The sequence below is a fragment of the Siniperca chuatsi genome, linkage group LG1 (assembly GCF_020085105.1).
Source record: "Siniperca chuatsi isolate FFG_IHB_CAS linkage group LG1, ASM2008510v1, whole genome shotgun sequence".
Lineage (NCBI taxonomy): Eukaryota > Metazoa > Chordata > Actinopteri > Centrarchiformes > Sinipercidae > Siniperca > Siniperca chuatsi.
The window spans coordinates 4,112,882-4,129,266 of NC_058042.1; the positions used below are offsets into that span (position 1 = coordinate 4,112,882).

General features: G+C 40.7%; 1 protein-coding gene across 2 annotated transcripts in view; it reads left to right on the forward strand.

Annotated features, from left to right (window-relative positions):
• Positions 1-2,390: 2,390 nt before the first annotated feature.
• adamtsl5 (ADAMTS like 5) overlaps positions 2,391-16,385 on the forward strand; it is a 36,149-nt gene continuing 22,154 nt past the window's right edge. Inside the window, exons 1-2 of one of the 2 annotated variants that reach the window (XM_044204862.1) lie at positions 2,391-3,170; positions 12,070-12,145. In XM_044204862.1, the coding sequence (XP_044060797.1) occupies positions 3,151-3,170; positions 12,070-12,145 (96 nt within the window). In that variant the 5' untranslated portion in view covers positions 2,391-3,150. The remainder of the gene's footprint in view (positions 3,171-12,069; positions 12,146-16,385) is intronic. The other variant, XM_044204852.1, reaches the window with a different exon arrangement.

Genomic DNA, 16,385 nt, shown 5'->3' on the forward strand with positions numbered 1-16,385 from the left:
TGCCAGCCTTATCTGTTAAAAATATGGTTTGATAAGACAATTTTTACTTTATGTCAAGCACCTATATTTCTTCTTGAGAGAAATATTCTAGTCCTCTTCATTCCCTGATCCTTAACCAAACATGTGTGTTTTTGAGGAGACAAGACCACCGGATAACCTGAGCGACCCGCCTCTGTAACCACACTCTGCTGACTGCTGCTGCCTGTCTGATTCTCCTGTAGATTTATGGCGCTGCAGGCTCATGTTGTCTGCAAGTCAACATTTGTAGGTTTGTAATAATTCTTTTGGCATCTGTAATGGGCTTCAAATGAATGCAACATCACATCCTGTGTACCAGTAAGTGGTCTGATTCAGCACACTAGCTGCATGACCCCATGTAGTCAAAAACAAGTTAACTAGTACTAACAGAAACTGTCAGTTGAGATCACAGTTAAGGCTCTGAGACATCTTTAACACCCCTGCAGCTCTGTGTGGAGAAACTAATGTTGCTCCTCTGTTATGTCTGCAAGGCTCCAGATGATAGTTCAAGGTCAGAGTGTTGAAATTGTAGCACAGCTCAGATGAACTGTCTCCGCCTTGGCTGAGCTTAAAGGGACTGTGACAGACAGAGGTGGAGACGGTGCTCTGAGTTCACAGAAAGGCCGCGTGGTTGCTTCACCATCACTAAGCCGTCCCATTTGTACTGCTGTACAAGCAGTGGAGGAAACTGGAGATGACCTGCATGTAACTGCCTCATACATCACAAAATGTACTCCAACTGTAAACCAAGCGGACATGGTTCTTCAAATGTAAAGCTCGGTGAGAAACAAAGGAGATGCCCGAGGGATACAGTTACACATGGTGACAAAAAAAAAAAGAGGGAATTCTAGACGTCCCTGTGAAAAAGGAAAGCTGGTATGGAGTGATTAACACAGAAAGGTGTCCTGACATGTAGATGAAGATGAGGTTTATCTCCCTAAAGCCGTCGCCTGGTGAAACAGTAGAGTCACAGAGCAGAAGGAAGGTGAGGAGAGGGGGACGGGACGTAGAGAAAGCAGAAAGAATTGTGTAAGGTGAGTAAGACGGGGAAAATGGCAGGAAGACAGTGTGTGTGTGTGTGTGTGTGGACATATATTACTCATGTTGTGGGGACATAAATCTGTTCACACAGTTACATTGTGGGGACTTGCCTTCCTTTTGGGGACAAAACGCAAGTCCCCATAACGTAAATCATTACATTTTAGGGTGAAGACCTGGTTTAAGGTTAGGGTACGGGTTAGGTGAGTGGTTATGGTTAGGGCTAGGGTAAGTCTCCAGGAAATGAATGTCAATGTAATGTCCTCTGAAGTAATGGAAATGTGTGTGTGTGATGTACAGTAAAACCTGAGGTTGGTGAAGTTACACTCACAGAAAAGGAACATCTACTGAAGCTGTAAGTCCCTGTGGGTTTGTTACATTAATATTATGTGATCTAGGATATTATAATAAACCGAAACACTCAGTAAGTTCACTGTAAACTCTAGTGACTACCGTAAAACATATAAGTTCATGAAGGAACTTTTGGAAACTCTTCAGTGACAGTGTAAAACTAAAAAAGAAAATATATCACTATAAACTTTAGACACTCTCTATAATAATATGATTCATGATATATCACAAGAAATACAGTTTAACTATAAAGAGTGAAAAATAAGATGGTTACTTTAATAAATACATAAGCAACTTAGAATTTGTGTTCAACTGAGCTCTGGAGACTGTGAAGGCCAAAGCACAGGATTCACAACTGTTCCTTCATTTTTTTCCACATGTCTGTCGGAGCACAGGAGACACAAAATGCCATGTACAGTAGTATCTGCATACATATTTTGTTATATTTATATAATGGCTGTAAAAGTTACTTTTCGGATTAAAATTTTGCATTCATCATAACATAAGATCATAAAATATTGTTCTTGTCAAGTAAAAATCTCATATTTCCAAAATATTCAAGAGCTCCGAACAGAGATACTAATTCATACATGAAACAATCCTTCTGCATATCTGAAAACCCCCCAAAAGTCCTCAAAACTGGAAAATATAAGTTACATTTTCATGAATCTCTGAATTTTATTCAGACTTTTAATGGAGTAACCAGTCTTTACTCGCTGTTGGTGCTTGGGTACATTTTACTCACTGGTTACTATGACCTTATGAATACTTGCACTGGACTATTGTCCATTGTGGTATTTTTCACTTATATTTAAGTTTTTGAGTTTATCTTCCAGCACTGTCAAGCAGCTCTTCTCCACCTTCATGATTCCTGTAGGAAACATTGTGTGTCATCACCTCTGACTTCAGAGGAGCTGCTGGGCTGTGATTGGAGGAGAGAGGCGTGTTCACCGCAGGAATGCAGCGCTCAGGTGGAGAGGGAGAGACAGAGAGACAGACAGAGAGAGAGAGACAGAGAGACACCCGACACACAGACACAACAGCACCGCGCTCACACAAGCCGAGCACGGTGGCTGCCGGTGGCTCTTTGCGCTCTTTACCGGGCTTTGCTGCCGCACTGTGCGCACATTGGACCTGTTTGACCTGAGAGTCAAGAAGAGAAGGAACGACCACTGGAGCTACCTGCTGATACAGGAGTGTCTTATCCGTGCAGCACTGGGCACAATTCACCTGCCTGGAGGCGATAGTAAGATTGTTATACACACTTCAGACGCAAATTTTACTTTTTTCTATTTGGATTAATGTGTAGTACCCATGCGAATCCCAGCTAGTGGTTTTTAATGTAAAGAAGAAACAGAAACGGGAACTTTTTTGCACCTGAATGTCCAGCAGAAGATGCGTCGTTTTTACACTTTGCGTGTCCCGAAAGACAAAACTGATGTGATGCGTTTTGGGAACTGAGTAACACAGCTGTTTGGATGCACGAGCCCTGCAGCTGAGACAGAAAAAAAAAATCTTGAAAATTTCTCTTAAAAAGAAGAAGAAGAAGAAGAATAGGAAGGAGAAACCCGCAGGAGAGAGTAGGATATGGATGGTGTTGGGTCTGAAATCCGTGTGTCGGAGCAGCCTGCAGCTGGGATGCACTGTGCGTCTGAGCCGAGACGTTTCACACCATGATACGGGAGCAAAACTGCACCTGACAACGAATGTAACATACCTGTGCCCAATCCACAAGGATCTACTATGTCCTCACTACTGACGAGGTAAGACATTGGACTTGTGCCACTTGTGAAAATGTGCCTCTGATGAAGTTAACTGGCTGCCTGCAGAAAGGATCGCATGCGAAGTGATTCAGAAGAAGTGTGCAGCCTGGATGGGAGGTGATAAATTCCTGAGACAGGTTGAGTTTTTCTTGGAGGTTGTTTGTACCCTGATTGAGTTGCATTTGAGGGGGAAATATGTGGTGGCTTTAAATATTTACCTTGAGTCATTTTGCTTGCAAGGAGCTGCAAAGCCTTGAACATTTTTTTGCAATACAGTGAAGGATGGGAGGTGATAAATTCCAGGACAGTTGAGTTTTCTTTTTTTTCTCCAGTGGGAAGTTGTTTGTTTTGTGGTTCACGTCATCACAAGAATTGCAGAAAAAGTGGTGGTTTAAAAGTTGTTATTTGACTTTTGCATCAAAGAAGCTTGACTTTAGATGATCCTGTAGTTTCCTGTGCTGCATGTCTTCTCTGGGGGCAGAAGTCAAATCCAGTCTGCTGTAGGCGACTTCCTGCCGGTGGGTGAGGTAATCCTCCTGCCACACATTGTATGTGATATTGCAACTCCTGGCTCTACATTCCCCTCATCCCGCTACACTACCTTTATCTCTTAAATGTCACCGGCTATAAATACCCTGCTCATATTTGATCTAATCCCATCCCTGCAACAGAGAGCACAAACACAGGGGACTGCAGAGGGTCTGGATCTGTGCTCGAACTGCATATAAAGTCTTGATTCTTCTAAATCTGTCTCTTAAAATCATAAACTTACATTTTCCTAGGCCACGTCTTTCCCTCTGGTCCTCTGGATTACTCCTCTTAGTGGAAACAATACATGCTGACATTTCTGCACTCTGCACCCAAGATGTTAAAGTGTGATTTTCCCTTTTATGGGCTGCATTTGATGTAAAGTGTCAGGAGAAATGTGTAGGCTGTCCGCTGTCAGTCTGACTGGTCTGCAGAAAGAGGGAGAAAGATTTGGCTCAGGGCACATTTTCTGTCTCTCTGATAACGTTTTGGAGGAATGTTTGTTTGGGAAGGAGCCATCAGCCCCATGAACAGATTTAATCTACTTACCATGGAACACTGAGCATATAGCTTCAAAACGAGGACTCTAATTTGGTGTTACATGCAATGATGTCACTCTATCCTGCGGGGAGAATTTCAATCCTTTTCTTCCCTGTAGATGTGGACTTTAAGCACTAGAGAAGGACATCACTGTTTAAATAAAAGCCAAAAGTTATCCAAACTTCTATTTTCTGATCTTTCTTAATTACAAAATTGTATTTATTTTATACACTCAAAAACTGAGGTAAAAGTTTATTTTTTTACAGATGTGCAATCACAGGCACTCACTGAGATGGGTCCTAGATGCACACACAGCTTCCGATCCACAATAAAGTTATAGAATAGTTAACTCCTCCTGAATTGAAGGTACAGGTAAGGAAAAAACGTTATTGAGGTTGGTTCAAGATAAAGAAAGTACAGAAAGTTCAGTGTCAATACGTCATTTTGGTATTGAGGATGGCTCTAAATACTACAATACCCTTGAGCCTCAGTTGCTATGGATAAGAAGCCAGTCACCTGCACGAATCACAGCTGTAGCGAATTCAAAATGCTTCGTTGTTGGAAAAAAAATAACACTGCGCCACAGTTGCCGAATTCATCCAAAATTGACCCAGAATTTGAAAGTGAAAAAAGAAAAACAGCTGAAGCTTCTGGTTGCTGTTAGTGGTGCATGTAACAGAATTTAAAGGTATTTGAGTGTTTGGAGTCATCCTTAAAGAACCACCTCAAAGTCTCCTTAAGTTTTTATATGTTTTTTTGTGTGTACCTTTGACTTGTTATAAAAAAAAACCCAGATATTTTCTTACACAGTTGTTCATCTTTTTTTACTGATGATTCAACCAGGAGAGTTTAATGTCCATTCAAGCCTTGAAGTGTCACCTAAATATGCTACATTACACTAATTTTGTTAATGTTGCCTGTTGTTTAAATCATTGTTTATAGGTACACTGTGTACAGATTTGTCGCTTGGGGTACATCATTCTAGTTTTAAAGGCACAAATGTCTATCACAAAGGGTAATGTCTGCTGTGAAAAAAGACCTATTGTTACTTTGGGTGCTTACTGTAATTGTTCTTTTTAAGGTACAAATTGTAAGGGTATAAACTTTTGACTTGCAAGAAAGAGACCATAATGTTCTGCCCCAGTGAAAACCTTTTGTACTCAACAGGTTCACTTCTGCGCTCCCTTTGTCTGAGTGTCTACATCCTGGAAAGATTCCAGTCAGTCATCCAGTCAAAGGTTAAAACCACATGAAGTCAAACCTGCAATGGAATCCTCCTCATGTCATGTCCCACTACAACATCCTGCTTATCCAAATACTGTTTCCAGGTTACTTTGAACCACGTCCGGATCTTGATTCGCTTGTGCGCACTGACCCCTGCTCACTGTCAGAGAAAATGATGAAGTCAGACCGCGATCTTACTGATGGACACCGTCTAGTTTCAAGGTTCAGTCAGATAAGAGTTTACTGCTCTGTGGTTGTCTCTCTCTGCACCAACCTGATGAAAAGCTTGTGCTTTACTGTTTGAAAGGTATGCTTCCAAGCAGGATTAGGGTTGCGGTTTTATGCAGTTAGTGTGTTTCTGTGTCTGTCAGCAGGATGTTTTAAAACCCTGTGAAAGAATTTCCATGAAATTTGATGGACACGTCGGCTTTGCGCCAAGGAACAATTGGTTTGGTTTGGGGTTTCTGCCTCTGGACCATTAGTGTTTTTTAGCTGTAATTATGAAACTGATGGAGACACAAACTTGAGAAACTCCCAGTCCTGCGGGTACACTTGCAGCTTCAAAACAGTAATTTTTATGTATAATATAAAAGTGTTGCTGTAATGTGTTTGGGTGTAAAGCTGTAATGTGTTTGGGTGTAAAGCTAGGTGAAGAGGTTGACATCAGGTCATTTTTTTTTAAGACTTCCTCTCCTAATTTTCCAGATAGGCTCCATCGTTGCATGTGCCTGGTAGAAGTGATTACCCTCAACTGTGTCTGCTCTTTAATGTTTAAAAGTTTTGGGGGGTTTGCTCGTTGTCCATCATGTTAGTCTGTTATTTTTTGTCACAATATTACTTGCGTGCATCTCTGCATGTTTCTCATGTTGTGAGACCATGTCTGTAGATGACCTGAGAGGCTCTGCTTCCATCAAAGTGGCTGTGAACAGATAATCTCATAATCCCTGAGGCATGATGGTGTACCAAGTTTGTTCTCCCTGTCGTGGAAGGAGCGTGTTAAGTGCAGCGAAGCAAAGAGAAGGGAAGGGAACGGAAGGGAAGGGACCATAGTTGAGCAAGAGGCTGAGTCTAGACATTTTGGCAACAACAAAACCAGCAACACGATACCAACGTCTGTGTGTCATTTAGTCATTTACCACAATCCTCTTTGGGTGTTTTGTCCAGACATACAATATTATTTCATTTCTTTAAGCTAAAATGTTTCACTACATGTTCAAGTGAAGCAGCTGCTGAGGCACAAAGACCCTCCACTTGTGATCAAAGAGGCTCGTTTTGTTAATGCGTGCTGACCGAGGCCACTGAGCGCTCGATTGTTGCTGCCTCATTCATAGTCAATACAGATCCAGGGGTCAGAGCTGACCACAGAGCCTTCAGACTGAACATCTGTTGAGGGTTGTGTCAATTCATTCAGCAGCGTGCTCCATATAACCATTAGACCCTCCACCAGGCTCTCCCAAATGCTGGGTGGGTCACAGCTAAATCTCTGGGTGGGTCAAAGGTTAAGACCGGCCCCTGGTTGGTATACGTATTGCTTTTCCAAACTTGGTGGGTGTGCAGACAATTGTAAAAAGGATGCCTGTAGGTCACCATACAGAAACACTTAGACCAGCATCCCGCACAACGAAACTCAAGGAGCAGAGATCTTCAGTCAGGTGTCTCCTGTGTTGACATGATTCACACCTTCCCAGAGGTCAAAGAACACATTCACACCTGCAATGGACTCTAACCAGTGCACAATAATAGCTTCAATGTAATTGCATGATAACAGCATGGAACTGTTGGGCGTGTTTAAGCAAAGGTTTGAGTCGTTGCGGAGGAATTATCAATGAGGGTGGGGAGAGTGCAGCCTCCTTCACCTCTGCTGGTCAGGCTGGATGGAGGTTATGTTGCCTGTCCGACTGTCTGTATGTGGACAGATCGCACTTTGTTCAAGTGTCAGTTGATGGATTTTGGCGGTGATCTTCATCTGCAACTACCTATTGTTGCCATTATCGATTAGTCTGCTAATTATTTTCTCGATTATTCGTTCATATTGAATGTCAGAAAATTTCTTGAAATACCCATCGCTATTTACGAGAGCCCAAGCTGATGTCTTCAACTTACTTGTTTTGTCCAACCAACAGCCCAAACCCCCCCAAATATTTAGCTTGCAATGTTATAAAAGGAGAAAAGCAGAAGGTCCTCACATTTGAGAAACTGGAACCAGAGAATGACTCAAATGATTAATCAAATATCAAAATATTTTCCAAATACTTTTTAAAGGATTGACTAATTCATTACTCGACTAATCGTTCCAGCTCTACAGGATATCCGAGTTGCTGTAACGTCAAACTTGGAAAAGAGATCATAAACAGAACGACAGAACTGAAAAATTACAGTATTTAGTTTTAGTAGAGATTTGCGCATCACTGAGTTCTGCTCATATTGTCGTCTAACACGCTTATTGACCCATAGCTGTTAAAGTGAAATGGAACCTTTTACCCTAACGTAATTAGTCACCTGCATTTGAGTATAAAAGTTTTTCCATATATCTGTAACCAGGTTCACGGATCATTAGCGAATTGTTTTATCACTCAGTCTTTCTATTTATAACTCAGCCATATTCAGATAAAAGCTCGTTGGCTTGATGGTTTCAGTCTGAATGTTATTTGTTTTATAATAAGAGTAGTTTAGTGTTGTTTGTGTCGGGTAGAGACAGTCATGAGAGCGACTAATGTCAGTCAAAATAAACAAAACTAGTCTCGTATTGATTAAAACCATTTCCCTCTCCCTGCCCCGGAGCCATTCACTAATGTGCTGCTATAGTCTTAATGAGAGCAGGAGGAGGCGGCTTGACCCCTGCTCACCTCTGTGAGGGCCCCTGTAGGGAGGGGGCCAACCAGTCAGTGACCAGAGCTGCTGTCTTTTCATGTTCAAAAACTGAAGCTAAACATCAAGTGAAACTGAGAGAAATGACTTCGTCTTTGTGGATTAATTTAGTCAACAGCATTCACATGTATAGTTTAGCCTTTATGAAATCTAAACCCTGCTCATTACCACTGATGTTGAAAACACACAAAAAACAGTAAGTGTTGGTTATCTGTGAAAATGGATGCATATCATCCCAACAATGCACCTTTTTGTTTGAACAAACAACAGTACGACAGTAAAAAGAAGTTGTCCAGTGCATTTTTTTAAAGCAGCAAGAACTGATTTTTGGCCCCTTGAGGGCAGCAGATCAAGCTATAATCACAAAATCGACATATTATCACCTTATAAAGTTGTTTAGGCAAACGTGTGAGCAAACATTTGCCTATTTACATATCTAGCAGACATAGAGTAACATTAGCATTCATTTGGAGTTGTGTGTCGTTCTACCCGACAAATTTAAGTCCAATATTCACTCTCCTTTAGCTCTGTTTTTGGTTTCCACCAACTCCTGAGGGAAATATCTGGCTCTTTAGTTGCTAAAATGCTCCACTATGTTTGGTCGCTAACTTTGACTGCCATTTTGTGCTGGACAAGTAGTGTACAGTGGGTTTATCAAAGCGTTTATACACTGAAAACAGCTGCCTGTTGCTGGAAACGACGCTGGTGAGAGCGACGAGACTGAATCAAAACAAAGTTGCGGCTGTAAAACCAAACAACAAGCTGAAAGATGCTAAAACACTCTGTAGAGCTAAGGGGAACTGCAGGGTCGGGTGGTGATTCTCTGTGGCTTCATCACTACGAGCAACTCCTCTCTCATTACACACAGTCATTTGATCATTTTTGATATAAAAATATCGATTATAGCAGCTTCGATCAATCCCCAAACAAGAAGAGATAATATTTGTTATGTAAGCGTTTTGTTTCCATCTTCTAAATTCCTTTTTCAAATTTTCAACATTTTCTAAAATTCATGTTCAGTATATTTCACATCACAACTCACCATTTTGCAAACCATCCAGGTGTGTTTTAGAAAATGTATTTCATTTCTGCCATTCCAGGTGGCCATTGGTTTCCATTCATTCATTCTTTAACTCCTCCCCCTAAGTGTCAGTCTGTATGACCCTAAGGTACTAAACTGGACATTGATCATTAACATCACTGCAGTACTTGAAATAATTGTGCAATATTCTCTGTTTAATACTCCGGTGCAATACACTCTGTTTTCAGTTTAAAATTCCCTGTTTATTGATATTTATTCATACTTCTATTACTGCTGTGCAATATCCACCGTCTCATACTCATCTTAATAAGCTGCACTTAACTTGACAGTACATGCGCTATTACTTATTACTTATATTATTACATTGTATTATTATACCGTACATACTTATCATCAACCGGTAAATCCACTTTGTACTTTACACTTGTTTTAACTTTATACTTATATCCACTTGTACTTAATTTATCTTGCCTATATTATAGTGTATTATATTCTGATTTGCTTAGAACTTCTATCCCTGTGTGCACTGACGTGATGGTGACCAGCTGTTAACAAAAGAGTTTCCCCTCAGGGATCAATAAAGTATTTCTGATTCTGAGTGAGAAAATGAATCAGCAGACTTTTAAAACTTGTTTAAGCTGGGTCATCCATCACGTCTGACATCAAGTCTGCTTTTAGTTTTGTCAAAGTTACACAATCATTATGAGGGAATGCCGTGCAGACTTTTCAAATCAAGCTACACACTACCACACAATTGAACATTGACAAAAATGAATGTTCACTGTGATGGATTACACGACTCAAGCAAGTTTTTAAGAGCCTGCTAATTTCTTAATTGTAGGAAAAATACACTCAGATATTTAAAACAGTATAGTCTACTTTTGAAAATGGTCAGCAAAAAATGTAGAGTGTACATGATTTTGAAGTTGAAGGAAATCTTGCGAACACACTGGCCCTTTCATGCAGCTTAGATGCTGGAAGTAAAATAAAGTCTGTGTGAAAATGCGAAGACCTCTTACATCAATCATGATTTATGAGCCCATTGCCTCTTTCAGTCAATGCGACCTTCCTTGTTCCTCTGATATGAATTCCCCCATGTAAGGCCAGGACGGGAGCTGAAGGGAAGGGCTGCTCAGCCAAGTGCGAGGGAGATGCGTATCATTTAATTGGACAGGGCAACTACTGACCTGGGACTGAGCCAAAAACTCCAAAGGCTGTGGAGGAGATCTGTGTTCATAGCCCAGGGAGAGATAAAAGAGACAAAACAGGCTGAGAGAGATAAATGACAAACAGACTGGAAGCTGGGTGGGAGAGAAGGTCAAGGCAAAGAAAACAGAGAAGATTAAGTTGGTGTAACTTTCCAAATGCAGCCCGTCTTATATGTTTTTCCTCAGAGTGTGTTAATGAAAATGATAAGGTAATGATCACAAAAAAGACATATGACACACTGCGGCTGTCAGCAGAGCAGTGCCAGGAAGCAAAGAGAGGGGCTTTCCAAGAATCACCGGCACTTCTCAGAAAAAGCACTTGTCCTTTGATGAATCAGAGGGAGAAAAAGACGGAGACGGAGAATCTGCGTCTCACAGTTGCCCGGAGGTAAAGAAGGAGATGAGCAAACACAGACACTCAACACGAGGCTGGAGGTCTTATCTGGTAGCACCTCAGACGTGGCTCACTATGTTGGCACTGCAGTTGCCTATAATTACTTTACTTCGATGTGCAAAAATATGCTGCTGTAAAATATGGTATGTTTTATTTGTATATGCATATATGGAGACATATGTGTATCAGAGTTAGTTGTATTCATGCGTTTTAGAATAAGTGGGGAAACATCAAGTTATGCTGACCCAGTTAGTTATTTAGTCGTCGTTGGATGTTTTGTTATTTATTAAACAGCATTATATCAAGTGTCAGGGCAGATGTGTCGAGCACATTTCATATTTCTTTTACTCTTCAGTCTAAATGGGTGGAATACTGTATTAGCTAGCTAACGTTAGCTTTGCCAGTTGGTTCAGTTAGCTACGTAACACACGTACACCTGGCAAGTCACTGGGTGTAATATTATTATAAGTAATTAGTACAGCCTGTCTTATTTAGTGTGTTATTCTCCACGTAGTAAACATGTTATAAGTTTGAATTTAGGAAGATCTGGTGCAACCTGCTATTTATTCTAATTGAGCTCTTATTCAGATTATTAGTGAAATTAAAAGGCTTCATGTAAAGCAGCAGGTGGTACTGGACTCGTAGCATGCTTTTATGTAACGGAGGTCAACAGTTGGACAGAGGTGTGTGAGTTGGGGTTCAGTCAGGCAGGCGGTCCCTCCCTTTCGGGCTGTGTGGGAGTTAATAAGACACTGTTCGGGTGGGTGGGGGGACTGGGCAGGGGGAATTAATGATACTTGCTGGATGGGGGGGCATTCCTGACCTTGGCTTCTGCCCACAGGGGTTCACAGTAGTGTGGCAACTTATTTGTGGATATTATCAATGACCTAAAGACCTCTGCTGTTTGAAATGTCAGTCGTGTCTTTTCTTTCAGTTTCCTCTCTTGTCCTCCCTTTCTCCTTCTCAAACACATATGATGTAACAATTTCTACGTCTTCACTTTTGTATTTGTGCGTTCCTTGTATATGATATGTAAAACGTCGACGATGATTTTACCATCCGACTGACGGCGTTTGTTTCTCTCCCTGCCTCCAGGAAACTGACTCGGTGCCAGGCCCTGACCTTTGTCCTGCTGCTGGTTGCTCCCGTCTGCCTGTCGTCCCTGCAGAGTGTAAGTCCATCAACACAAGTCATTGCATGGTCTCGATAGAAATGCCTCTGCTCACTTTCAACACCTCTTACTTACTGTATTGACCCTGGATTGATCGTCAACCACAGCTCCTTCTAATGACGTAACCCTATGCAGTGGAGGCTTTTTAAGCAGCCAATCACAGCTAAGCACAGTTGTAATGAGTTTCCATGAGATTGTCCAAAACTGAACCAAACTGCAGCAACTAATGATGATTTTCATTATCGACTGATTGTATGAAATGAAGTGAAAAAATGCCAATCACAACTTTGCAGAGTCCAAGGTGACATTTTCAAATGCCTTGCTTTGTTTGACCAAAAGTCCAAAACACAAAGATATTCAATTCATATATATATGTATATATATTATATATAGAGAGAGAAGCAGCAAATCCAATCGAGAAGCTGGAACCTGAGAATGTGTAGAAGTTTTCACTTTTTTGCTCGAAAAAATTACAAAAACGATTAATTGATGATTAAAATAGTTTCAGATTATTTTTCTGTGGATTGAGTTATCAAATAATTGACTAATCGTATCAGCGCTAACCCAAATCAGATTAAGCTGCATTAATAATTTTGGCCACTAGGGGGCAGAAGAACTCCCCAAAAATCAGTCAGACAAACAACATATTATCGACATATTATAAATTTGTTGTGGCTAACGTGTTGGCAAACATTCAGCAGACACAGAGCAACATTAGCATTAGAATCGCATCGTGTTTCTGTCCACCTGATCAATCTAAGTGCAATATTCACTCTCCTGCCAACTATTTGTCATTTTCTGTGGTTTCGTCACTGAGGACAGTCTTTTTCATGATTCATTGTTAATATGAGAATATTTCTTTAATAGTATTTAATTAATTAAAGTTTAATGGAGCGTTAATCAATGTCTTTATTAAATATCTTTGACTTCTTTAACAGAGCTCCCTTAAGGTACACTTGCATACATTTTTAAGGAGTTCAGTTGTGCACAACAAGTCAGTCGTCAGCCATAATGTCAACCTTTGTGTTGTGTTGTACAAATATGCAAAGCTAATAGCTGGATGACAGTGTTTTTTAACAAGTGCACCACGCTGAATTTACACAGGGCCTTGTAGTCCTAACCTGTCAGGGCCCAAGGCCATTTCCCCTTGCCTTTTTTTCCTTTTTTCTGCCTCTATGTCTTCTTTTTCTTACATTTCACAGAGTTAAATGTTGTGATTAAGCTAATTTGTGCAGAGAAAAACCTGCTCTCGGGTTCCAGAGACGAAATTCCAGCTCATTTAGACAATAAACCAATCACAGCCCTTTGACCAGCATCAGATCTGAGCATGTCTGCTGGTCGCTGAGGACTAAAGCGTGCTGATTGGGTTGTTTTTGCAGCATGTTTGTCTTCAGATGGTATTTTGTAATGGTAATGTTCCTATAAGCCGGCATCGTCTTGGTCTCTCCATGCTCTGATTGCTGCCGCACTACCTTTTTTCCTCCGACTACAGCATACATCTTTCATCTCTGTTTATCTTGTTGTCAGGCAGACACCCCCCAACCTTCCCACAGGCCCGTCTGGAATAACCAGACATAGACAGAGATAGGCTACCCCTAGCCCACTCTGTCACGTAAAACACAGGAATGTATTGGAGGGTCAACACACTTAAAATCAGTTTTTCATTTTCTGGTGTCATTTAAATAGAAGTAATGACACTTTGCGGAAAACAAAATCATTCCACAAGTTGTTTTAGACGTTTCAGATTGCTGAAACATTTTCTGCATTCAGTCATCATTGCAGCTGCACTGGCAATGTCTGTTGTCGACATTTGGCCAGTTAAAGACGACAACAAGACAAATAGACCAAATGGATCAAGAAATGCAAAATACAAGACTAAGAGCTTGTATTGTCAAACTACAGCTGGATTTCTCCTTTTACAAAGACCGAAGTGAATACAAAGGCTGTGAAGTGAACACACGTTATTGGCTTAGTTTTATTAGTTGTACTAGTAGTAACTTCTTTGTTTTCATGAGGAAATTTGGTTTAAGCCAGGCAGACACTGTATGTATTTTGGCCGTGATCAACTAACTGATTAATCACTCGATCATTACCATATTTGTTTTGCAGTTTGTTGCATTTGAGGCACCACAGTAGAAAGTACTGGATAATCTCTGCCAAAGCTGAAAATTGATTGTGGATGTAAATGTACCTGTCGTCACCAGTTGCCCTCTTGTTGCCTTCAAGGTGGAAAGTTTTTTCCAGTTTGTCTATCAGCCCCAGACTGTCTCCGCAGACTGGGAGAGCTGGTCTGCTGACAGACGAGAGGACTGATGGGAAAGTCAGACAACATTAGTCTCAAGGAATCTGTTCCCCTGCATGTTGGATTGTACAGTCTGGGAACTCTGACTCTTTACCTTCAAGTCCTTCTGTTTCCCCCCGTCTCTCTTATTGTATGCAGTTTGCTTTTCAAACACAAGAGCAGTTTTATTCTGCTCATGTGAAGGGGGGTGTGGGAGGACGCTGTAAAGGTCAAAGGTCACTTTCATTAATCTAGAATGCCAGCCCCACCCCATCTCCAACTGTTATCAACGCTAATTTGCCCTGCGGTAACACTAATGAGGGCAACCTCAGGTGACCCTGCAATGGAAAATAATGGAGAGTCATAGCACAGGTCGCTCTCAGCTGAGTGTGTGTGTGTGTGTGTGTGTGTGCTTGTCTGACCAATTCTGCTCTATGAGTCACAAAGTCAAAGAGCCTCGGTCGGTCTCGTGTTTTTTTCCTCTTGCTGCAACTACAGAAACACAACATGAACGTCAGCGCAGCCAGCTGCGGATGAACAGTAACCAGTGCTGTTTATTTGTTTGGAGGTTTTGGACGTGGGAGTTGTATCACAGACATGTAGGGATATCAGCAATCACTGTTGTCGTGGAGATACTATATAAGAGGTATGGCGACTTGCCATATAATACTATTGTTTTCATTAAGCTCAGTTCATGTTGAGCCCAGGGAGTTCAGAAGACTTTGCAGTAATAATTTAAAAAATGATTAATTATGTTTCATGAAAATGTGTTTGAATAACCTGGATTTGTTGAAGAACAAGTCGGGAAACTTATTGAACTAAATAGAATAATTTAAGCTTTGTTGTGCACATGATGGTGGTCACTGATCATTAAACAAGTGAGACTATGCTGGGAAAATTCAATGTTTGATGCTTTTTTATCTCTAAAGCCTGTTGCATGTGGAAACATGCTACTGTTTTGCGTCATGTAAACAGCTGAGCAGGGGCAGGAGAGGCGTCACATAAATGTAATTCCCTTTTCTTTATCTCTCTAGCTGTTTACAGCTCAGGTGAGACAGGCGGTCAGTGGGTGGGAACCCCTATTCAATAACCGATTAACTGAAAACAACAAATTATCCACTGTTGTTGATGCCTTCAATATGGCGACATCATTGCAGGACCTCAGTGGACTTCATGTGTTGATGAGGTCAGCTGAGATCAGCTGAGATCAGTTTGGAACCAGGACGGTTGAGGGAACACCCACAAGATTTTCAGTAACAGAATTTGTATAATTGTATGTTTTTCCGTTTCTGTTTTATTTGCAGAATTATATTGTATTCACTTAAAAAAAAATCCCATTGTACATTTTCAAAACCAAAGAGATGTTGACTTAGAATCTGATGCTTTAGCTCCTGATGTGTTGACATTTCTTTTACCCAACAGCACATTTTACAGGTCAAATGTCAGCCTATGTTTGTTGCTCTTTTCTAGCTTGTAGCTTATTTTTATGAATTTATTTAGTCAGTTAAGGTCGAATGGTGAATACTTAATCTGTCTTCAAGAAAACACTGAATTACAGTGAATGGGAAAAACCACAACTTATCATACAGAATGAAAAGCAAATGTCATTATTTAATTTTGATTCTCTTAATATGTATGCTGGTGGCAGTTTTAAAAGAAATTTTAAAAAGCATGTTTTGGGGCCTGTTTGCTTGATTGACAGGTCTGTCAGCCTATCACAGTCAGCCATGGCGGTTGCTGCCTCCTTTTCCCATTTCAGCTCCCCCCCTAGCATATTATAGTATCTTTGTCAGTTATGGTAGTATGTGGTTTTAGTTTCATCTGTCTGTTCTAGTTCTAAAAAGATTAGTCGATTAATGCATTAGTGGATTGACAGAACATTGACAGTTTATTAATTGTTTATAAAAAATTATTCAACATTTTCTAGTTCCAGCTTTTTAAATGTGAGTATTTGCTGCT